The following is a 15,639-nucleotide window of genomic DNA, read 5'->3' on the forward strand; positions in this document are numbered from 1 at the left end:
GTACTGTTCTTAGCCTGGTTTTACATGCCCAGGGAGGTTGAATAGCTTGCCCAGGTCACCTGAGTGGTAGCAGGGCTTACAGTTCCAACTCGCGGTGGGGCTCGACATACTCATGCAGGAGAATGGGGCCGAGGAAGGGTGTTGGGGGCACTGGGAGCAGGGCTGGACTTGCCCAGCTAGATCTAGAGGGGTCAGAACCCTACTGAGAACATCGGCAGAGGTGAGTGCAGAGAGGGAGGCAGTGCGGGGGCTGAAGCCTCATTTTCAGAACCATTTTCCCCGCCATGGTTCTGGCAGAAGGTGGACAGGGAACCAGAGGCTTGGAGGAAGGGGCCTGCAGCTACCCAGCAGGGCAGGGCTGGGGTATGGACTTTGTGGTGACAGCAGATTAGTAAGCAAGAGATGGCCGTGATGCCTTGAAAAGAGGAACTCTTCAGTTTGGGCAGCTTCCTGGGTGTACGAGGAAAAGGAAGTGTCAAAAGTTCAGGCCTGAGGCACCCTTCCAGGCCCACTAGATGCCAGCATGGCTTAGCTGACAGCGAGGCCTGGGGGCTGGTTGGAAGGAGGCAGGTTTGGAGGTGCTGAGGGGGCAGAAGACACAATCGGATTCATTCATTCACCTGCAAATGTTTCCTGAGGAAGACACAGGAAGTCTTGTGTTTATACATTCACCTTCCTTGATCTGGCACAGACAAATCAGCACTCGCTGAGACAGCATCTGCCCCAACCCCACCTACCTTTTTCCTGCTCAGCTGCTTCACTAAGGTCTGGAAGCTTGAGCCCCACTAAGTTCTGATTTCTCATCAGGATGTGCTCCTTTGTGGTAAAAGAAAGAGATAACAATTTCAGATGATGACACTGGGCTGGGCTGTTCTCTTGGCTCTGTCTATGGTTCTGCGACCACTATCTTAGGTGGGAAAGCAGGGCAGCCTGAGAGGTGGGTGGGCAGGCATGGCATGGTGAGGCCTGAGAAGCACCAGGAAATAGTTCCTCTCCCAGTCCGTGAAGGTGCCTGAAACGCCACTGTCAGCACCACTTTCCATGGGTCAGGGACTACCCTTGGCATGGTCTTTTTAAACAAGTCTGTGGGCTTCAGGGTAAATGAACTGCTTGGCCTCACTGTGGCTGAGGTTTGCAAAGGACACACAGGGGCAGAACTAAGGGCTCTGGGACAGGAGGGTCCCCTGGGTGTGTATGGCGCTGCTCCTGGAAACAGCTTTGGCGATCTCATGGCTGGCTGGATCTTCCTGCCCTGTCATTCCGGGCAGTGACTGCTCACTTCCAGGAGCTGCGATTGCCCCACACACTCGGGTCATCAATGGCCTTTTATGGCACCTCTTGAGTTTTTAAACTCTCCAGAAAAGTGAGGCCTGAGAATTGCTGGCTTAGGGCCTCAGCTGGCAGAGCCCGGGGAGAGATGGGATGTGGCCCAAGTGGGCTCACACCTGCTCTAAGCCAATTAGCACCAGACCAAGGATCTGAGTGGAGGCACCTGGCAGAGCTCCTTGCCCCTGTGACTTATGGATCTTCAGTCTGCTGTGTGGCAGAGGGCACTTGGGAATGGTTTGTCCCCCGAGAAGGGAGGAAAGGAAGGGGCCAGCAGAGGGTGCTCATGATCCAAGTGGAAGTCATGGTCAAGGACCCTTTACCCATTTGGTTAGCAAGCCAGAGGCCCACAGCCCATCAGCTTCAGCACACTGGAGTCGGGTAGGGGCTGGGCACTCAGGTGCCAGGGTAGTGGTTAGTGACATGGGGCCTCCAGGTTCCCTGTAACTTCTCTGGGTGGGCGAAATCTGCAGGAGTGTAGGGAGTGAGGAGGCTCTGATAACCAGAGGCCCATGAAGGCAAATCCCTGGCTATCGGCCCCTTGGCTCCAACTTCCGCTAGAGATCTGGGACTGTGGCAACTCCTCTGGGCCCTGTGCTGTTTGATCCACTAGTTAGTTGGGTCTTTCTGACTAGGAAGAGTTTTGTGTGTAAAATGTTAACATCAGCAGCCACGCCCCAGCTCCCCTGAGCCTCCAGTTCAGAGCATCATGAAGGTTTCTGAATAGGATAGTGGCCAGCATTGGAATGTGTCCCTGCCAGCACAGAAATCCCCTCAATTGTGCTTGAGTGCTATCGGGCACCTTCTTTTCTTCCCTGCCCCACATTTCCCTCTGTAGAGGAGCCAGGAGAAGCCTCCTGCTCTGAGGGTGCTGGGCCTCACTCTGTGGAATCCAGGTGCCTTGGTTTATATTCCAAGTGGGCCTTCTGGAGGAGACAGGACTGGTCAGGATTGCTTTGTCCTGTTATCTGGTCTCTATCTCTGGATGCCCCCAATCATACCCTGCATAGGGTGGCAACCCCATGGGAGACCGCTGTGCCTGGTATGATGGCCAACAGAAGCTGAGGGGACACCATGGGCACTGGAAGAAACTCACCATGGGCGGAGCAGCCGTCACACTTGCAGATGGACTTAAAGCTTTTGTTAACAGGCATCAGGAAGGAAGGCTTGGGGGCATCACAAAGGAAATCACTATTTCACCCTTGCTAGCTAATCCTAGGCATGACTGGGCACTCCATCAAGGGATTCCTGTTTATGAGCCACTGACTCCGGTTGGAGGAGGAAAGCAGCCCAGGACTGAGGGGCCCACGTGTCCCTCCACACGTCTGCCTTCCCCTGAGATGTGGCTTTGTGTGGCAACTAGATTTTAGACTGAGCTCTGCCTGGTAACTGGCATAAAAAAGCACCTAAAACTGGTATTTAGGAAAGAGATGCCACATAAATAGGCCTGACTTCTCAGAGTGGGAAAATTTACGCCCTCACAAGGCCCAAGTCCAGGCCAGAGCTGCCCTGGCCAGGGGCCCAGACTCAGCCCTGAGGTCTTCAGCCCAGGGAGTACCTGGAGTACACACTCTGCCCAGCTGGCCCCCAGGAACCCACCTCTCGGAGCTTGGTCAGTTTCTGCATCCGCACGGGCTGCACTTGTATCTGAAAGTCTTTGAGACCAGGGGCCTTGGCCAGCTTGCTGCCGGCCTTGCCTGCAAAACGCTTTTCTTCCTCTGCCAGTGGCAGCTTGGCAAGCACTTTCTGCAGCCGGGGGCCAGGTTCTTCAGGGCCACTGTCCCAGGAGAGCCCTCGCAGCAGCGGGGGCCGGGACACAGTGGGTGGAAGCTCAGCTTTGGAGCCAGCCTTGGGCCCCATCGGCTCTCCAGCTGGGCCTCTCCCTTGGGAGGCTGGGGGACCCACTCCTGCCGCATCCTGGGTTGGACTTCTCGGCAGAGGGCTGCCCTCCCAGCCCGTTTTCAAGAGCTGCTTCCCCAGCTCGCTCTCCACGGGGCCAGGCTGAGGGCTGTTCAGGGCCATTTTCCCACTGCTGTTTGTAACAGGAGCTAGGCCTTTGGGTGTGGTCTCGGGGTACTGGAGGGGATCGAAGTTTTCCTTTTGTTCTATTGCAATCTCTTTGGACTTCTCAACTGGAGGAGGACGAGGAGCCAGCCTGCCCTGAGACACTTTCCTCTGGTCATTCTGCTTCCTGTCAGCTAGCCCTTTGGGGACGTTCTGAAAAAGACAAGGTAGAGCTGGAACCCTCGGGGGCAGGTTGAGGGGAAACAGGTGAGGCCACTTCTGCTGTGGAGTATCTGCCCCCACACACCTTGCCAAGGGGCCCATTTGTATAAGCGTGTATGGGGTATGAGTGGACGATGTGGAAGGAGAGGGCTTCTGCCCGACGTTTGTGAAACAGACAGGAAAATGGAACCTGCAATCCAAAACCAGCCAAGAATTTCCCAAGGGATAGGAGCTGAGGAAACCTGAATAGAAGGCAGCTTTGGCCCTAACTCAGTTGCCCCAGATCTAGCCTTGGTGCTGCTTAGCAAGGCCCTTAACTCTTAGGGACCCAGGTTTGTGAACCCTCTGAAATTATGTATGTGTATGTCTGTGTGTGGAGGGGTGTTTTTCTAGGAAAAACATCCACAGCTTTCAACAATTTCTCAGAGTTCCATGATCCAAAGAGGTTAGGGATCATTGGATGGGGTGATTCTTGCAAAGGTGATGTCTTCCTGCTCAGAAGCTCTAAGATTCTGCAGTGTTAGTTTACTTTGTTCATTCCCCAAGGGAAACCTGGGCCGTGAGCAGCACGTGGGTCTGGGGGTCTGTGTGGCTGCCTCGTGTGTGCTGAGACTCTTCCAGAGGACTGTATCCCAGACCCAGTTCCAGGTGACACTAAATTCTACTGCTGCCCTTGAAACACTGAGCACGTGGGCCCCTCGCTGTGAGCAGGGTGGGGCGCTTCTGTTGCTCATCAACAAAGATGAGGTTTTCCTGGCTTCCCCAGACAGAATCCCAGGCAGGGGCTGGCGCTTTCCTGCCCTTTTCACTGGAGCTGACAGGAGCCACAGTCTCACCTGGCCTGGAGGTCCCCCTTGTCTCCAACCAGCAGCCTGACTGGGGGTCAGCGCTGTGAGTATTGCCTCCACGGAGTTCACCCCCCTGAATCCTGCCTCCCCACCCCTCCACCTTAGACTTCCAGTCACTATAAGGCAGGGGAATCTGCTGTTTCCCCAGCCCTGACCCTCCACTCATATGTGTGCATGCACACACACTTGAAGGCTGCCCAGGAGCCAGCCTAGGCTTCTAGGAGACTGTGCCCCCCACACTCAAATCATCCAAAGGGAGCAAAGCTCAAACTCACAGGCTCGCCAGGGTGAGGTGAAGAGACGTCGGCCTCATCCCCCTTCTGCTGGAGAAGGTGAACAGGAGTCAGTCAGCAATGGGAAGAGACCGTGTTTCCTCTTGAAATATCCCCAAGGAGGCCCCCTAGCAGTGGTGTTCATGCCCTCCACCCAGCACCCCCATCTCCAGTGGGTCACGAAGGGCCTCCTGGTGTTCGGGGTAAGGGGAGAGACCCATTGGCATAGAAACAGCACAGCAGGTGGGGGGTCCTGTCACCTGTGGTGGTGCTCCAGGCAGAGGGGATGGCGGGCCACTGCACACATCCAAACCTGGAAGGGTCCAGACACTAGTGAGTGAGGCCCAGCAGCCCAGGCCCTCAGCTGTGCTTTCAGCCACATCTCCCTCCCCAGGCTATCCTCCCTTTGCAATCTCAGGCCTGGAAGATTTGCTGACTACCTCCCGTGTGCCAGGTTCTCAGGTGGGCCCTCACAGAATGTTCACAGAGACCACAGGAAGAAACTGAGGCACAGGGAAATCAAAGTCTCATGGCCAGGAAATGTCAGCACTGAGATTTGGGCCCAGGCTGCCTGGCCCCGACCTGAGCGTGCCCTGCCGCACTGATGAGGGCCGGTTGCCCTTCCTGGCACCCTCCCCCTTTCCTTGTTGGCTGGAGGGTGTGGCTCTGGGTACAGCCTAATGAAAGGGAAGAAGTCAGACCCCAAAGAGGCCTTTCCGTATAAGCTCTTGAGGGCTTCTCTGAGCCTCCCTGAGCCAGAGAGGCTGTCCTAGTCCCCTTTCCCACCCAGCCTTTCTGACCCTGGGGTACACCTGCCTCCCGACACAAGCCCAAGACGCTAACAGAAAGTCTATCTGCCTCCTCTGGGTGGCCCAGCAAATGCCCCCTGGAGAGGGGTCTTGCTGTGGGTGTGAAGGGGCCATCAGAGTTCTTGAAGGGGAAGCCTGCAGGCTGGGAGGCATGCTGATCTGTCCAGGCTGAGCTGCCACCCAGAGAGAGAGGCAGGGCAGGAAGTCCCCGGGCAGCTGGGCCTCACCTGGCGGGGTGGGGACTGTAAGTGAGTTGCTTCGAGAGGATGTAGGAGAAGCGCTGGGGCTGAGGTTCGGGGAAACAGCTGTGAAGACAGACACAAATTGGCTGGCATTCATGAAGGTTTAGGACTTCAACCTGGCAAAGGCATCCTTTTAGGTATTCCCAGGCCCTGGGAACTGGGTCTGCCTTGCTGGGCTCAGGGGCTGATGCTGGACTGCCATATGATGCTCCTGTTACAGCCCAACCCCTTCCTGCTGCTGCTTAAGAGATGGGTGCCCTCAGGCCATTTGGGGGTTCGAGGATAGAGTCACACTTCTCAGCCTGCCTGGCCTGACCTCAAGGCACTGTCCAGAAACTGAGGCCTGGCGTTGGTTGGCAGGTACAGCTCCAGAGGCTGCTCCTTCTAGACTTCCCAGGGTGGCCCTGACTTCAAAAGCTCCCCTTGTCCTCCCAAGTACACTTACACACTTGCCCAACTTTTTGCTCAGGAAGAAAAGTGACTCTAGCATAGAGGAAGCAGGAGGATTTCTGGGCCCAGGAAAACCTTCCCTCTAACCCAGAAATTCCCCAAAGACCATCTCCTCTTCCCCAGAGGGCCTAGGATCCTTCCCAGCACCCACAGAGATCAAGGGAAGGGAGCCCAGGACAGAATCCTGACCTCTGCTGAGGAGAGCAGGTGAGTCCAAGGCGACCTCCTCGGAGGTGAGGCGCCCACTGCAGCTGGTGCCAGGCCCTTCCCTCCCGACCCTAGAGGGGCTCAGGGCAGCCACCTGTACATCCTGGCCCACCCTACCTGATGGGGAGTCTCCGGGGCTGCTCCTGGACTTCCTCCCACGGCGGGTCAGGAATCGCTCACTCACCAACTTGGCTTCTTCCAGCAGCGCCAGGTTTTTCTTCTTGTCCTCCTCTGAGATGCTGATGTCTGGCAGCTGGTCATTCACCAGGTCAATGATGTGCCCCGCGGGGTCTGCAGAAGGAGGGTGAGCTGGGGTGAGAGCCACTGCATCCGTGGCCCCAGGATGAGGTCATGCCATACCATGCCTCATCCCAGGGACTCTGCCCACAGCTGACCCATCCAGCCAAACCTCAGCCCAGTGCCATCAAGAGGGTTGCATGAGGACAGACAGTGGCTTCCTCTGCAGGCCTGGCCCCTGTGGCTTATGGCCTGTGGTCCTCCGTCACAAATGGTCCTGGAGCCATCTCAGGTTCCCAGAATTTTCCTAAACTCTGTCAGGAAGGGAAGGCCACCCAGGAGCCCTACCTCCGGCACCATCTGCGCCCCCAGTGCATTCTTGCTTCTGGCCTGTTTCTTTCACAAGCTAATGCGCTTAAGGTTTGTGAATAAAAGAAGGAGACCAAAGATCATTGGCCACGGCCACAACCCCGTGGCCACCTTCCCTCCAGTCACATCGTTCACCCCATTTTTCTCCAAAACTGCCCCTCTGGATGAGGTGGGTGAACGGCACCACCTCTCACCTGGCTGCTCAGGATCACAGGAGTCACTTCCCACTTCTCCCTCTTCCTCCCTCCCCCAACATCCAATCAGTTGATCAAGTCCTCCCTGCATTTACCTATAAACATCTCTGGAGCCTGTTCCTCATCTCCATTCTTGCTCATTAGCTCTTTTTTTTTTTTTTTTTCTTTTTTTGAGACAGAGTCTCACTCTGTGGCCCAGGCTGGAGTGCAGTGGCACAATCTCGGCTCACTGCAACCTCTGCCTCCTGGGTTCAAGTGATTCTCCTGCCTCAGCCTCGCTCGTACTTGTTAGCTCTTTCCTGGACAATTATGTCTTCTACCTAAGAGGTCCCTGCCCTCAGGCGAGCTCCTCCATCCCATCCCCCACTGCCTATCAGAGTGGCTATCAGAGCCACATCTGGCCATGCCATTCTCCACCTCATCTCATGGGGATTTCTCATGCTCCTCAGTGTGGTATCCAAACCCTAAACTTGGCTCAGCCAGTCTTGCTGGCCCCACATACTCCTCCCAAGTCCCTCCACTTCAGCTGTGCCTGCAGTGAACAGCTCCCATTTCACCTCCATTGGGTTCCATTCGTCTTTGGGCAGCAGATCCTTGGTTTTCACTTGGTAAAAACCTCTCTGATTCCCCATTAGCTAACCCCCCTCCCCTGTGCCAAGAGTGGGAATGTGGACTAGTCTTGGCCAATCAATGAACAGAATCCCCTTGGCCACAGGGATTGGCTCGGGGATGGCCATGTGAAGCCATTGAGGGGCAATCCTGGTGTGGAGTATATGGGGAAGAAGAACTCTCCACTGATGGGGCATAAGCTTGGAGTTGCTGGTAGCTATTGGCTACCATGTGTTGAAGAGTCTGCCAAGAAGAAAGCTAACACACAAGAAAAAAGGTTCAAGAGATGGAATGGGACAATTGCTAATAACCCACTTTGAGCACCTGGATCCAGCACTACCTGAAATCACAAGCCCTGGCTTTTGTAAATTTTGTTTTGGTGTGAGGTAGTTTGAGTTGGGTTTCTATCATTTGAAAAAGTCCCAATTGGTACACATGGCAGAGTTTCAGTTGCCAGCAACATGCTCCAGGGAGGTTCCTGCTCTTTCAGTGTGTTTCCTATTCCCCCTGGAATGCCTTTCCTCCCTCGCCTATCTGTCCAGCTCTCTAAGGCACAACTCAAATGCCACCTCCTCTGGAATACCTTCCTAAAACTTCCTCTCCTCAGAGAGACTCGGTCCCCTTCTTGCCTTGGCTGGCCTAGCTCTTCTGTGCAGTCTCTTATCATACAGTGTCCCAATTATCTGTTCATTTCTCAGTCTCTTCATAGTCTATGAGCAGCATGAAGGCAGGGACCAACTCTATATGAGATCTATGTTCCAACAGCCCAGGGCAGATCGTGAGCCACCATCTGGGGATGAGCAGATGACCAGGGCGGCCGGCCTTACACTCAGGCACCTACTCCAACCTGGATGTGGGCCTCTTTAGCAGAGGCTGGAGGACTCTGCCCCCTAAACCCCAGAAATGAGCTTCACTCAGTGTTCTTTCTTTCTTTGACTTCTGCATCTTCCTCTTCATGCCCTGGTCTTGTCTTTTGAGCAATGAAAACTGAATTAAATATGCTTCTCCTAGACCCAGACACGGAGGGGCTGATCTACCCCGTCCTGTTGGGCTTATCGGGAGGGAGCGCCTTAAAGAGCAGGAGAGAGGAAGGAGTCAAGCCCAGCCACGCTGCCAGACCTGTCTTTCTACTCAACATGCCTTAGATTGCCCTGGTCCTTACCCACAGATGTCAGGGAGGCAGTGGACACCTTCAAGTGTCGGTGAGAAAGCCTCTTGTGGGGACTGTGAACTCTGAAAGACAGAACAGTCATCTTGTTCAGAAAATCAATCCACAACTTGAAAATAGGTGAAAAGATGCCTGTATGTTCTTTTTCTTTTTCTTTTTCTTTCTTTCTCTTTCTTTCTTTCTTTCTTTCTTTCTTTCTTTCTTTCTTTCTTTCTTTCCTTCTTTCTTTCTTTTTTTTTTTGACTCAGTTTTACTCTGTCACCCAGGCTGGAGTGCAGTGGTGCAATCTCAGCTCATTGCAGCCTCTGCCTCCCAGGTTCAAGCGATTCTCCTGCCTCAGCCTCCCAAGTATCTGAGACTACAGGCATGTGCCACCACACCCAGCTAATTTTTGTATTTTTAGTGGAGATGGGGTTTCACCATGTCAGCCAGGCTGGTCTTGAACTCCTGACCTCAGGTGATCTGCCCGCCTTGGCCTCCCAAAGTGCTGGGATTACAGGTATGAGCCACTGTGCCCAGCCAGATGCCTGTATATTCTTTCAAAGTCATCCTAGAACATCATCTTACAAGCTTCTCGAGGGTTTCTCTGACTCTCAACTTGGGAACGTCTTAGAAATGCAAATTCTCAGGCCCCAACTCAGATCAGAAATTCTGGAGGTGGGCCCAGCCAGCTATGATTTTACAGCTCTCCAGGTGATTCTGACGCGTGCTAAAGTTTTCCAACCACTGCCCTAAGAGGATGTGACTTTGACTTACTATTTCCTACTCATTAGGTCCCAGACTCTGAGCTAACATCTAACTTGTAGAAGCCTCATAAAATGTAAATCATTGTTGTCTGACAAAGACGCAGATGATTTCTGTTTGGGAAAAAAGACAAAAATATGGTTTCATTGCCCTGTAGAACATTCACCTATTTTATATCTAACTTCGCAGTTTTATTCCAGCACTTTCCTCTCCACTGATGATATATGTATATTCATTGCTTGTATCCTCCTTTGAACCGGCTTTGTTATCCAGATGCTTCTCGTATTAATGAGGTAAGTAAATCTTTGACATATGCTCAGTATATTTATATGAGAATTATCTTTTTCCTTTTCTTTTTCTTTTTTTTTGAGACAGAGTCTCGCACTGTCGCCCAGGCTGGAGTGCAGTGGCGTGATCTTGGCTCACTGCAAGCCCCGCCTCCCGGGTTCACGCCATTCTCCTGCCTCAGCCTCCGGAGTAGCTGGGACTACAGGCGCCCGCCACCACACCCGGCTAATTTTTCTGTATTTGTAGTAGAGACGTGGTTTCACTGTGTTAGCCAGGATGGTCTCGATCTCCTGACCTCATGATTCACCCGCCTTGGCCTCCCAAAGTGCTGGGATTACAGGCATGAGCCACTGCGCCCGGCCGAGAATTATCTTTTTAACTTTTTGAAAATTAGACAGTCTCATTTCAGCGAGCCCAGTTCGTGGGCTAGTGCTCTGTGAAACCAAGGCGGAGACATTCCTGTACCTGTGAGCCCATGTCCCTGCCAAGAGATCATATTTCACACACTTTGGCCAGGGGCAGGATTCTACATTCAAACACCTGCACCTTTCATGTTTGGCTGCAAATAGCTGGACAGTTATTATGGGAAACTCTCCTGTGGTGATTTATGCTTTTCTTAAAGCCTAGCCCTTTCCATGGGGGAACAAGTCCTTCTGGGGCCCCTGGGCATTAAATGTTTTAACCTCCACTAGCCCTGCTGGGGGAGGGGGCTGCGAATGGGCTGGAGCCGTCGCAGAGCCAAAAGGACCACATCCAGGAGAGGAAAAATCATTTTAGGAGGAAGATAATGGAAAAATTCCTATTTCTATCTTGTATTTTGAAAAACTGCTTGATTATAGTTTAGTCAATAAAATGATACAAGAAAAAAGAAAAGATTTATTTAAAAATATAGCTGTCTGATCCTCATGTTCTAGGAAATATTGTTTGTCACAATGCAAGGATCAGGCACCTGTACCTGTTGGCCAGGTTTTTGTCGGTTTCTCCTTCTGGTGAAGTGGCATCCCCAGTCAGGACAATCGTGGGAGGTGGACTGCAAGATACTCCTGCGGTAGGAGGACCCTGCTGGTTTAGAACAAAAACACAGAGTTAGGCTTGGGCTGGTGGGACTTCCAGGGACAGGAGCCAGAGCATTTATTCTCACATCATGATGCTCAGAGCCATCTTGATAAGGGGACAAATGCAGTTTACTCTTTATTCCCCCAGCTTTATTGAGGTATAGTTGACAAATAAAAATTGTATATATTCAAGGCACACAATGTGATGTTTTCATTACCTTGATACAATGTTTTGATACAATGTGACATGTTCACAGCATACAGTGTGATGTTTTGATGTGAAATGATTACCACAGTCAGGCTAACTAATATGTCCACCAACTCACATAGTTACCTTTTTGTGTGGTGGACAATACTTAGCAAATTCCAAGTATACAATACATCATTAACTACAGTCACCGTGCTGTACATTAGATCCCCAGAACGTATTCACCTCATAACCAAAATAGTAAGTTGAATTCTTTGACCAACATCGCCCCATTTCTCCCACCCCCAGTCACTGGCAACCACCATTCTACTCTCTGTTTCTGCAAGTTTGACCTTTTAAGATTCTACATATAAGTGAGATCATGCAGTATTGTCTTTCTGTGCCTGGCTTATTTCACTTAGCATAGTGTCCTGCAGCCTCACCCACGTTGTTGCAAAAGGTGAGATTTCCTTCTTTTTTTAAGGATGAATAATATTCTTGTGTGTGTGTGTGTGTGTATACAGATACAATATTTTATTGTGTGTATATTTTTCACATTTTTAAATTCATCCATTGACAGACATTTAGATTGTTTCCATACCTTGTCTATTGTGAATGGTGCACACATATAGGTTATTTGGATTACTCAGAAAACAAAAAAGGCAGTTTCTCCTTTATTCCCCAGCAGGCCCTCACCTGAGCTTAACACGGTCCACTATTCATGCACTAAGATTAGGGACACTATAAGCTATCCCTGGTTAGTTCTCGCTAGCAATGCAGGAAAAGAATGGTAGAGAGTCCTCAGATTGAGGCCAGCCTGGCTGGGGAAGAATGATGGCCTGGAGAAAAGGTAGTGGCACCCACACACCCCTGATGTTCCACGACAGTCCTACCTTTGGGTAACTTTGATATTTCAGTGATCGTAATTTGTTATAAGACTCTCCTGGGGTTTTCTCTTAGGTCCTTCCATCAACTTAAGAGGGTGCCTGTCATTTTCCTTCTCTTCCTTCCCACCCCTTTGACTGGCATGTGCTGCCACTGCTCCCTCTGTGAGCACCTGACTGCCTTTGCCAAAGGCCTGCCTCCTAGCGTCCCAGAGCATGTTGCTGCCACCTCCACTATTGGTGCTGCCTCCCGCAGCTTCAAAGCAGTGGGTGCCCACTGTCCCTATTGCCACTTTCCCTGGTGGGCCAAATCCTTCTAGAGCCCCTGCATATGAAATGTTTTCACCTCCACTAGCCCCACTGGCGGTGGGAGCTGCCAATGGGCTGGAGCCTCTGGCAGAGCCAGGCTGTGTTCTTGAGCCCTCAGTGTGCAGGTGTTGGTTCCCTGCAAGGTAGGGAGGAGGCCCGCTCTCCTTTTGACATTATGCCTTGTTGTGAAATGGGTCTCATACAGTGCTATCTGGACTTCTTAAGTCCCACAATTTTTAGTGAACCCAGCTTTTCCCATTTTCACTTTCATCTCTTCCCTTCTTTGGCCCCAAGCATAAGGCCACATGAGCTGGAGAAGTCTCTGGGTGAGAGTCCAGCCTGGGGAGCACCATGCTGCTTCTCTTGTGGAAAGGATGCTTTTATGTGGAAACCCAGAGCCAGATCCTTGAGGAGATGTTCATTGGGCTCTGTGTTCTTATCCGGGAGCTCTTCAGTGCAGAAAGCTACAGTGGCTGAAGGAAGAGGAGGCACTCAGAATCTCCCGGGACATGGAAGGGAAGCTTGGGCAGGGACGTGGGCTGTGTAGAAGCAGAAGGAAGCAGCATTGCCTATTGGAAGGGTCAGACAAACCTGGGCTCAAATTTCAACTACTAGCTATGTGTCGTGGACAAGTTATTTAACCTCTCTATGATCCATGATTATAAAGTCTAACTCACAAGGTTAGTGTGAAGATTAAAAATAACATTGATAAGGTACCTATTGCATGATTGATATTTTTATTTATTTAATTTATTTAGTTTCTTCAGTGCAGTGGCACAATCATAGCTCGTTGTAGCCTCTGCCTCCTGGGCTCAAGTGATTGTCCTGGTTCAGCCTCCTGAGTAGTTGGGACTACAGGTGTGCACCACCAGGCCTGGCTGACTTAAAAATTTTTTTTTTAGAGACAGGGTCTTACTATGTTGGCCAGGCTGGTCTTGAACTTCCAGAATTAAGCGATCTTCCCATGTCTGCCTCTGAAGGTGCTGGGATTAAAGGTGTGAGCCACGATGCCAGGCCATGATTGATATTCTTAATGTGCTAAGCATCTAGCATATGATTAATATTTTAAATAAATGTTTATATTACTTTAGATTTCTTTCTCTTTCAACAAACACTTTATGGTTATCCACCATGTGCCAAAAGCAACTTGAGATATGAAGAGAAGACCCTAAAGGGCTCGCAGTCAAGCAAGGGATACAGGGAAGTAACTCATAATAAATATAAGGTAACAAGGGATGGACCACATTCTGTGAAAGCTCAGAGGAAGGAAAAGAAAACTCTTTAGTGAGGGGAGTTAAAGAAGACTCTAGAGAGGAGTGGACATTTGAGCTAGGTCTTGAAGGATGAATAGGAGCTTGCACGACAAAGATGTTAAAGGACAGGATTTGGCCAAAGGGAATCGCATTAGCAAAAGGCATTACTGGGAATCAGGGATTTGTCAGTGTAGCTGGTGCAGGTGCATGGACTATGACATGTGAGGTAGGAGAGGTCAGGGCTGGGGGAATTGTGAAACTACAATAAGAGATTGAGCCAGCTTCTGAAGGACCTTGAAGCTACTCTAATGAGTTTGGTCTTTATGGTTTTGGAGATGGGAAGCCCTGAAGGTTAGGCTTGAGAATAACTTAACTACCCAAAGGGAAATACAGAAATGTTGACAGCAGATCATCCATGCATCCCTCTATTCACACTGGTTGAGATGACAGAAGAGGCCCAGTTATTGGAACATCTATCATCCCCTATAGGAATTCTGAGGAGCTCCCTGGTAAATAGGAGCTGTGTCTCCATTTGGAAACCTAGAGTTGGCCAAGAGGGAGTGACAAGAAGTCGGCACGTGCTTGTGGCTGAAACCAAGACTGGCTGACCTGTCCTCATGATCCCAGAGCTCCAGTCCCTCTGAGGACACAGATACCCATCCTTCTGTCAAGGACTCCCCCTAGAAGAGACACCCAGGGAGTTTTCTGAAAAGCAACAACTCATTCTCTGGATAGTATGCCTTGATGGGCTGGTGATAAGCTTGTCCTCCTGTGGCTTTATCCCTCCGTTCCTATAATGGCACAATGGCCAAAGGCCTGCTCTCTCTCACAGGAAGATTATGCAAGTAAAAACAAATGACGAATGTGTATGCACTTTGATAAGTGTCATATGGTCTACAAGTACCCTTGAGTCATGATTATTATTAAAATGAATGATGGCTCTATTCAAGGTGAGCCAGTTTTTCCCATCTTTTGTTCAGTGGGCTCCCCTGGTGGAAGGCCAGCAAGCAGCAGAGGCTGGGGTTTCCAGGGGACCAGAAGGGAAGTGGAACAATGATCTGGGGCCCCGAGGATATGCAGTGGAACAGTATTCACAAGGGCTGGGGAGGTTAAGAAGGGGAAGCAGTGTATCAAATGGCAGGTAGCCAGATAGAGGGGGCAGCAGGCAGGGCCAGGGGCAGGTGCCAAGCTAAATGGGAGAGCCAGGGAAGAAGAAGGAATAGGGAGTTTTCTACTGTGTGGGTTTTCTGGTGAGTAGGAAGAGCTGAAGTCTTTCCAGAGGAATCTCTTCACATCATTAAAAAGGAGTAGCATTAGCAAAAGGCATTACTGGGAATCAGGGATTTGTCAGTGTTTCTGGCAGGTGTGATCTCTTGGATGTCAATTAAGCAATCAGCATCCTCTGATGCATATTCTGAGCTCAGAGGTGCAAATTAGAGACCCATGTGCCTGTTTGCTAGTAGTGTTTACAAGTTTTTAAATTAGTTATCAACATTCCATAATTGTAAGAATTCACATAAAGGTCTGGATAGCTTGCTTTTCCTTAAACTGAAAGATCAAACAATCTTAGGCCCACATTTCTGCAGAGTAACCAGGTTTGAGCTATCCTAAATTGGCTTTCTTCAGTTATTTGTGCTCCCTGGCCCCAAATGCATCTGAGTTACTGCCCTGTGTCATGTAGTTTTCATCCTGGCCTGGTTTTCCAGAGCACAGGAGGTTTGTGCTTAAAATCTCTCCCACCCACATCATCTGGGCAGCCTCATGCCTATCACCATGGGAACGCCAATGGAAACTCTGACTGTGCTTATAGCATGCGCGGGCTTCTTTCCCTGGATTTTATTCTGACCATGAAAATTTGAGCTCTGAAAGTTGCCTTTTTCATGTCTGTCATATTTAGAGAATTTCTTTCTTGTATGAGTCCTCTGATGAACAAGAAGAAATGCATTTTGTCTAAAATATCAT

At 50.7% G+C, this 15,639-nt stretch overlaps 1 protein-coding gene across 28 annotated transcripts in view; it reads right to left on the bottom strand.

The window, feature by feature from the left end:
• Positions 1–15,639, bottom strand: part of IRAG1 (inositol 1,4,5-triphosphate receptor associated 1) — a 158,456-nt gene that overhangs the window by 52,099 nt on the left and 90,718 nt on the right. For 10 of the 28 annotated variants that reach the window (XM_055094110.2, XM_055094113.2, XM_063608383.1 and 7 more), the window contains 8 exons: positions 10,945–11,051; positions 8,952–9,022; positions 6,498–6,671; positions 5,709–5,786; positions 4,933–4,985; positions 4,676–4,720; positions 2,926–3,543; positions 738–816 (listed from right to left, as the gene is read on the bottom strand). In XM_055094110.2, coding sequence (XP_054950085.1) covers positions 738–816; positions 2,926–3,543; positions 4,676–4,720; positions 4,933–4,985; positions 5,709–5,786; positions 6,498–6,671; positions 8,952–9,022; positions 10,945–11,051 — 1,225 coding nt within the window. Of the gene's footprint in view, positions 1–737; positions 817–2,925; positions 3,544–4,675; positions 4,724–4,932; positions 4,986–5,708; positions 5,787–6,497; positions 6,672–8,951; positions 9,023–10,944; positions 11,052–15,639 lie in introns of all 28 variants that reach the window. The other 18 variants (XM_055094109.2, XM_055094116.2, XM_055094115.2 and 15 more) reach the window with 6 other exon arrangements.

The sequence above is a fragment of the Pan paniscus genome, chromosome 9 (assembly GCF_029289425.2).
Source record: "Pan paniscus chromosome 9, NHGRI_mPanPan1-v2.0_pri, whole genome shotgun sequence".
In the NCBI taxonomy this organism is placed as follows: Eukaryota; Metazoa; Chordata; class Mammalia; order Primates; family Hominidae; genus Pan; species Pan paniscus.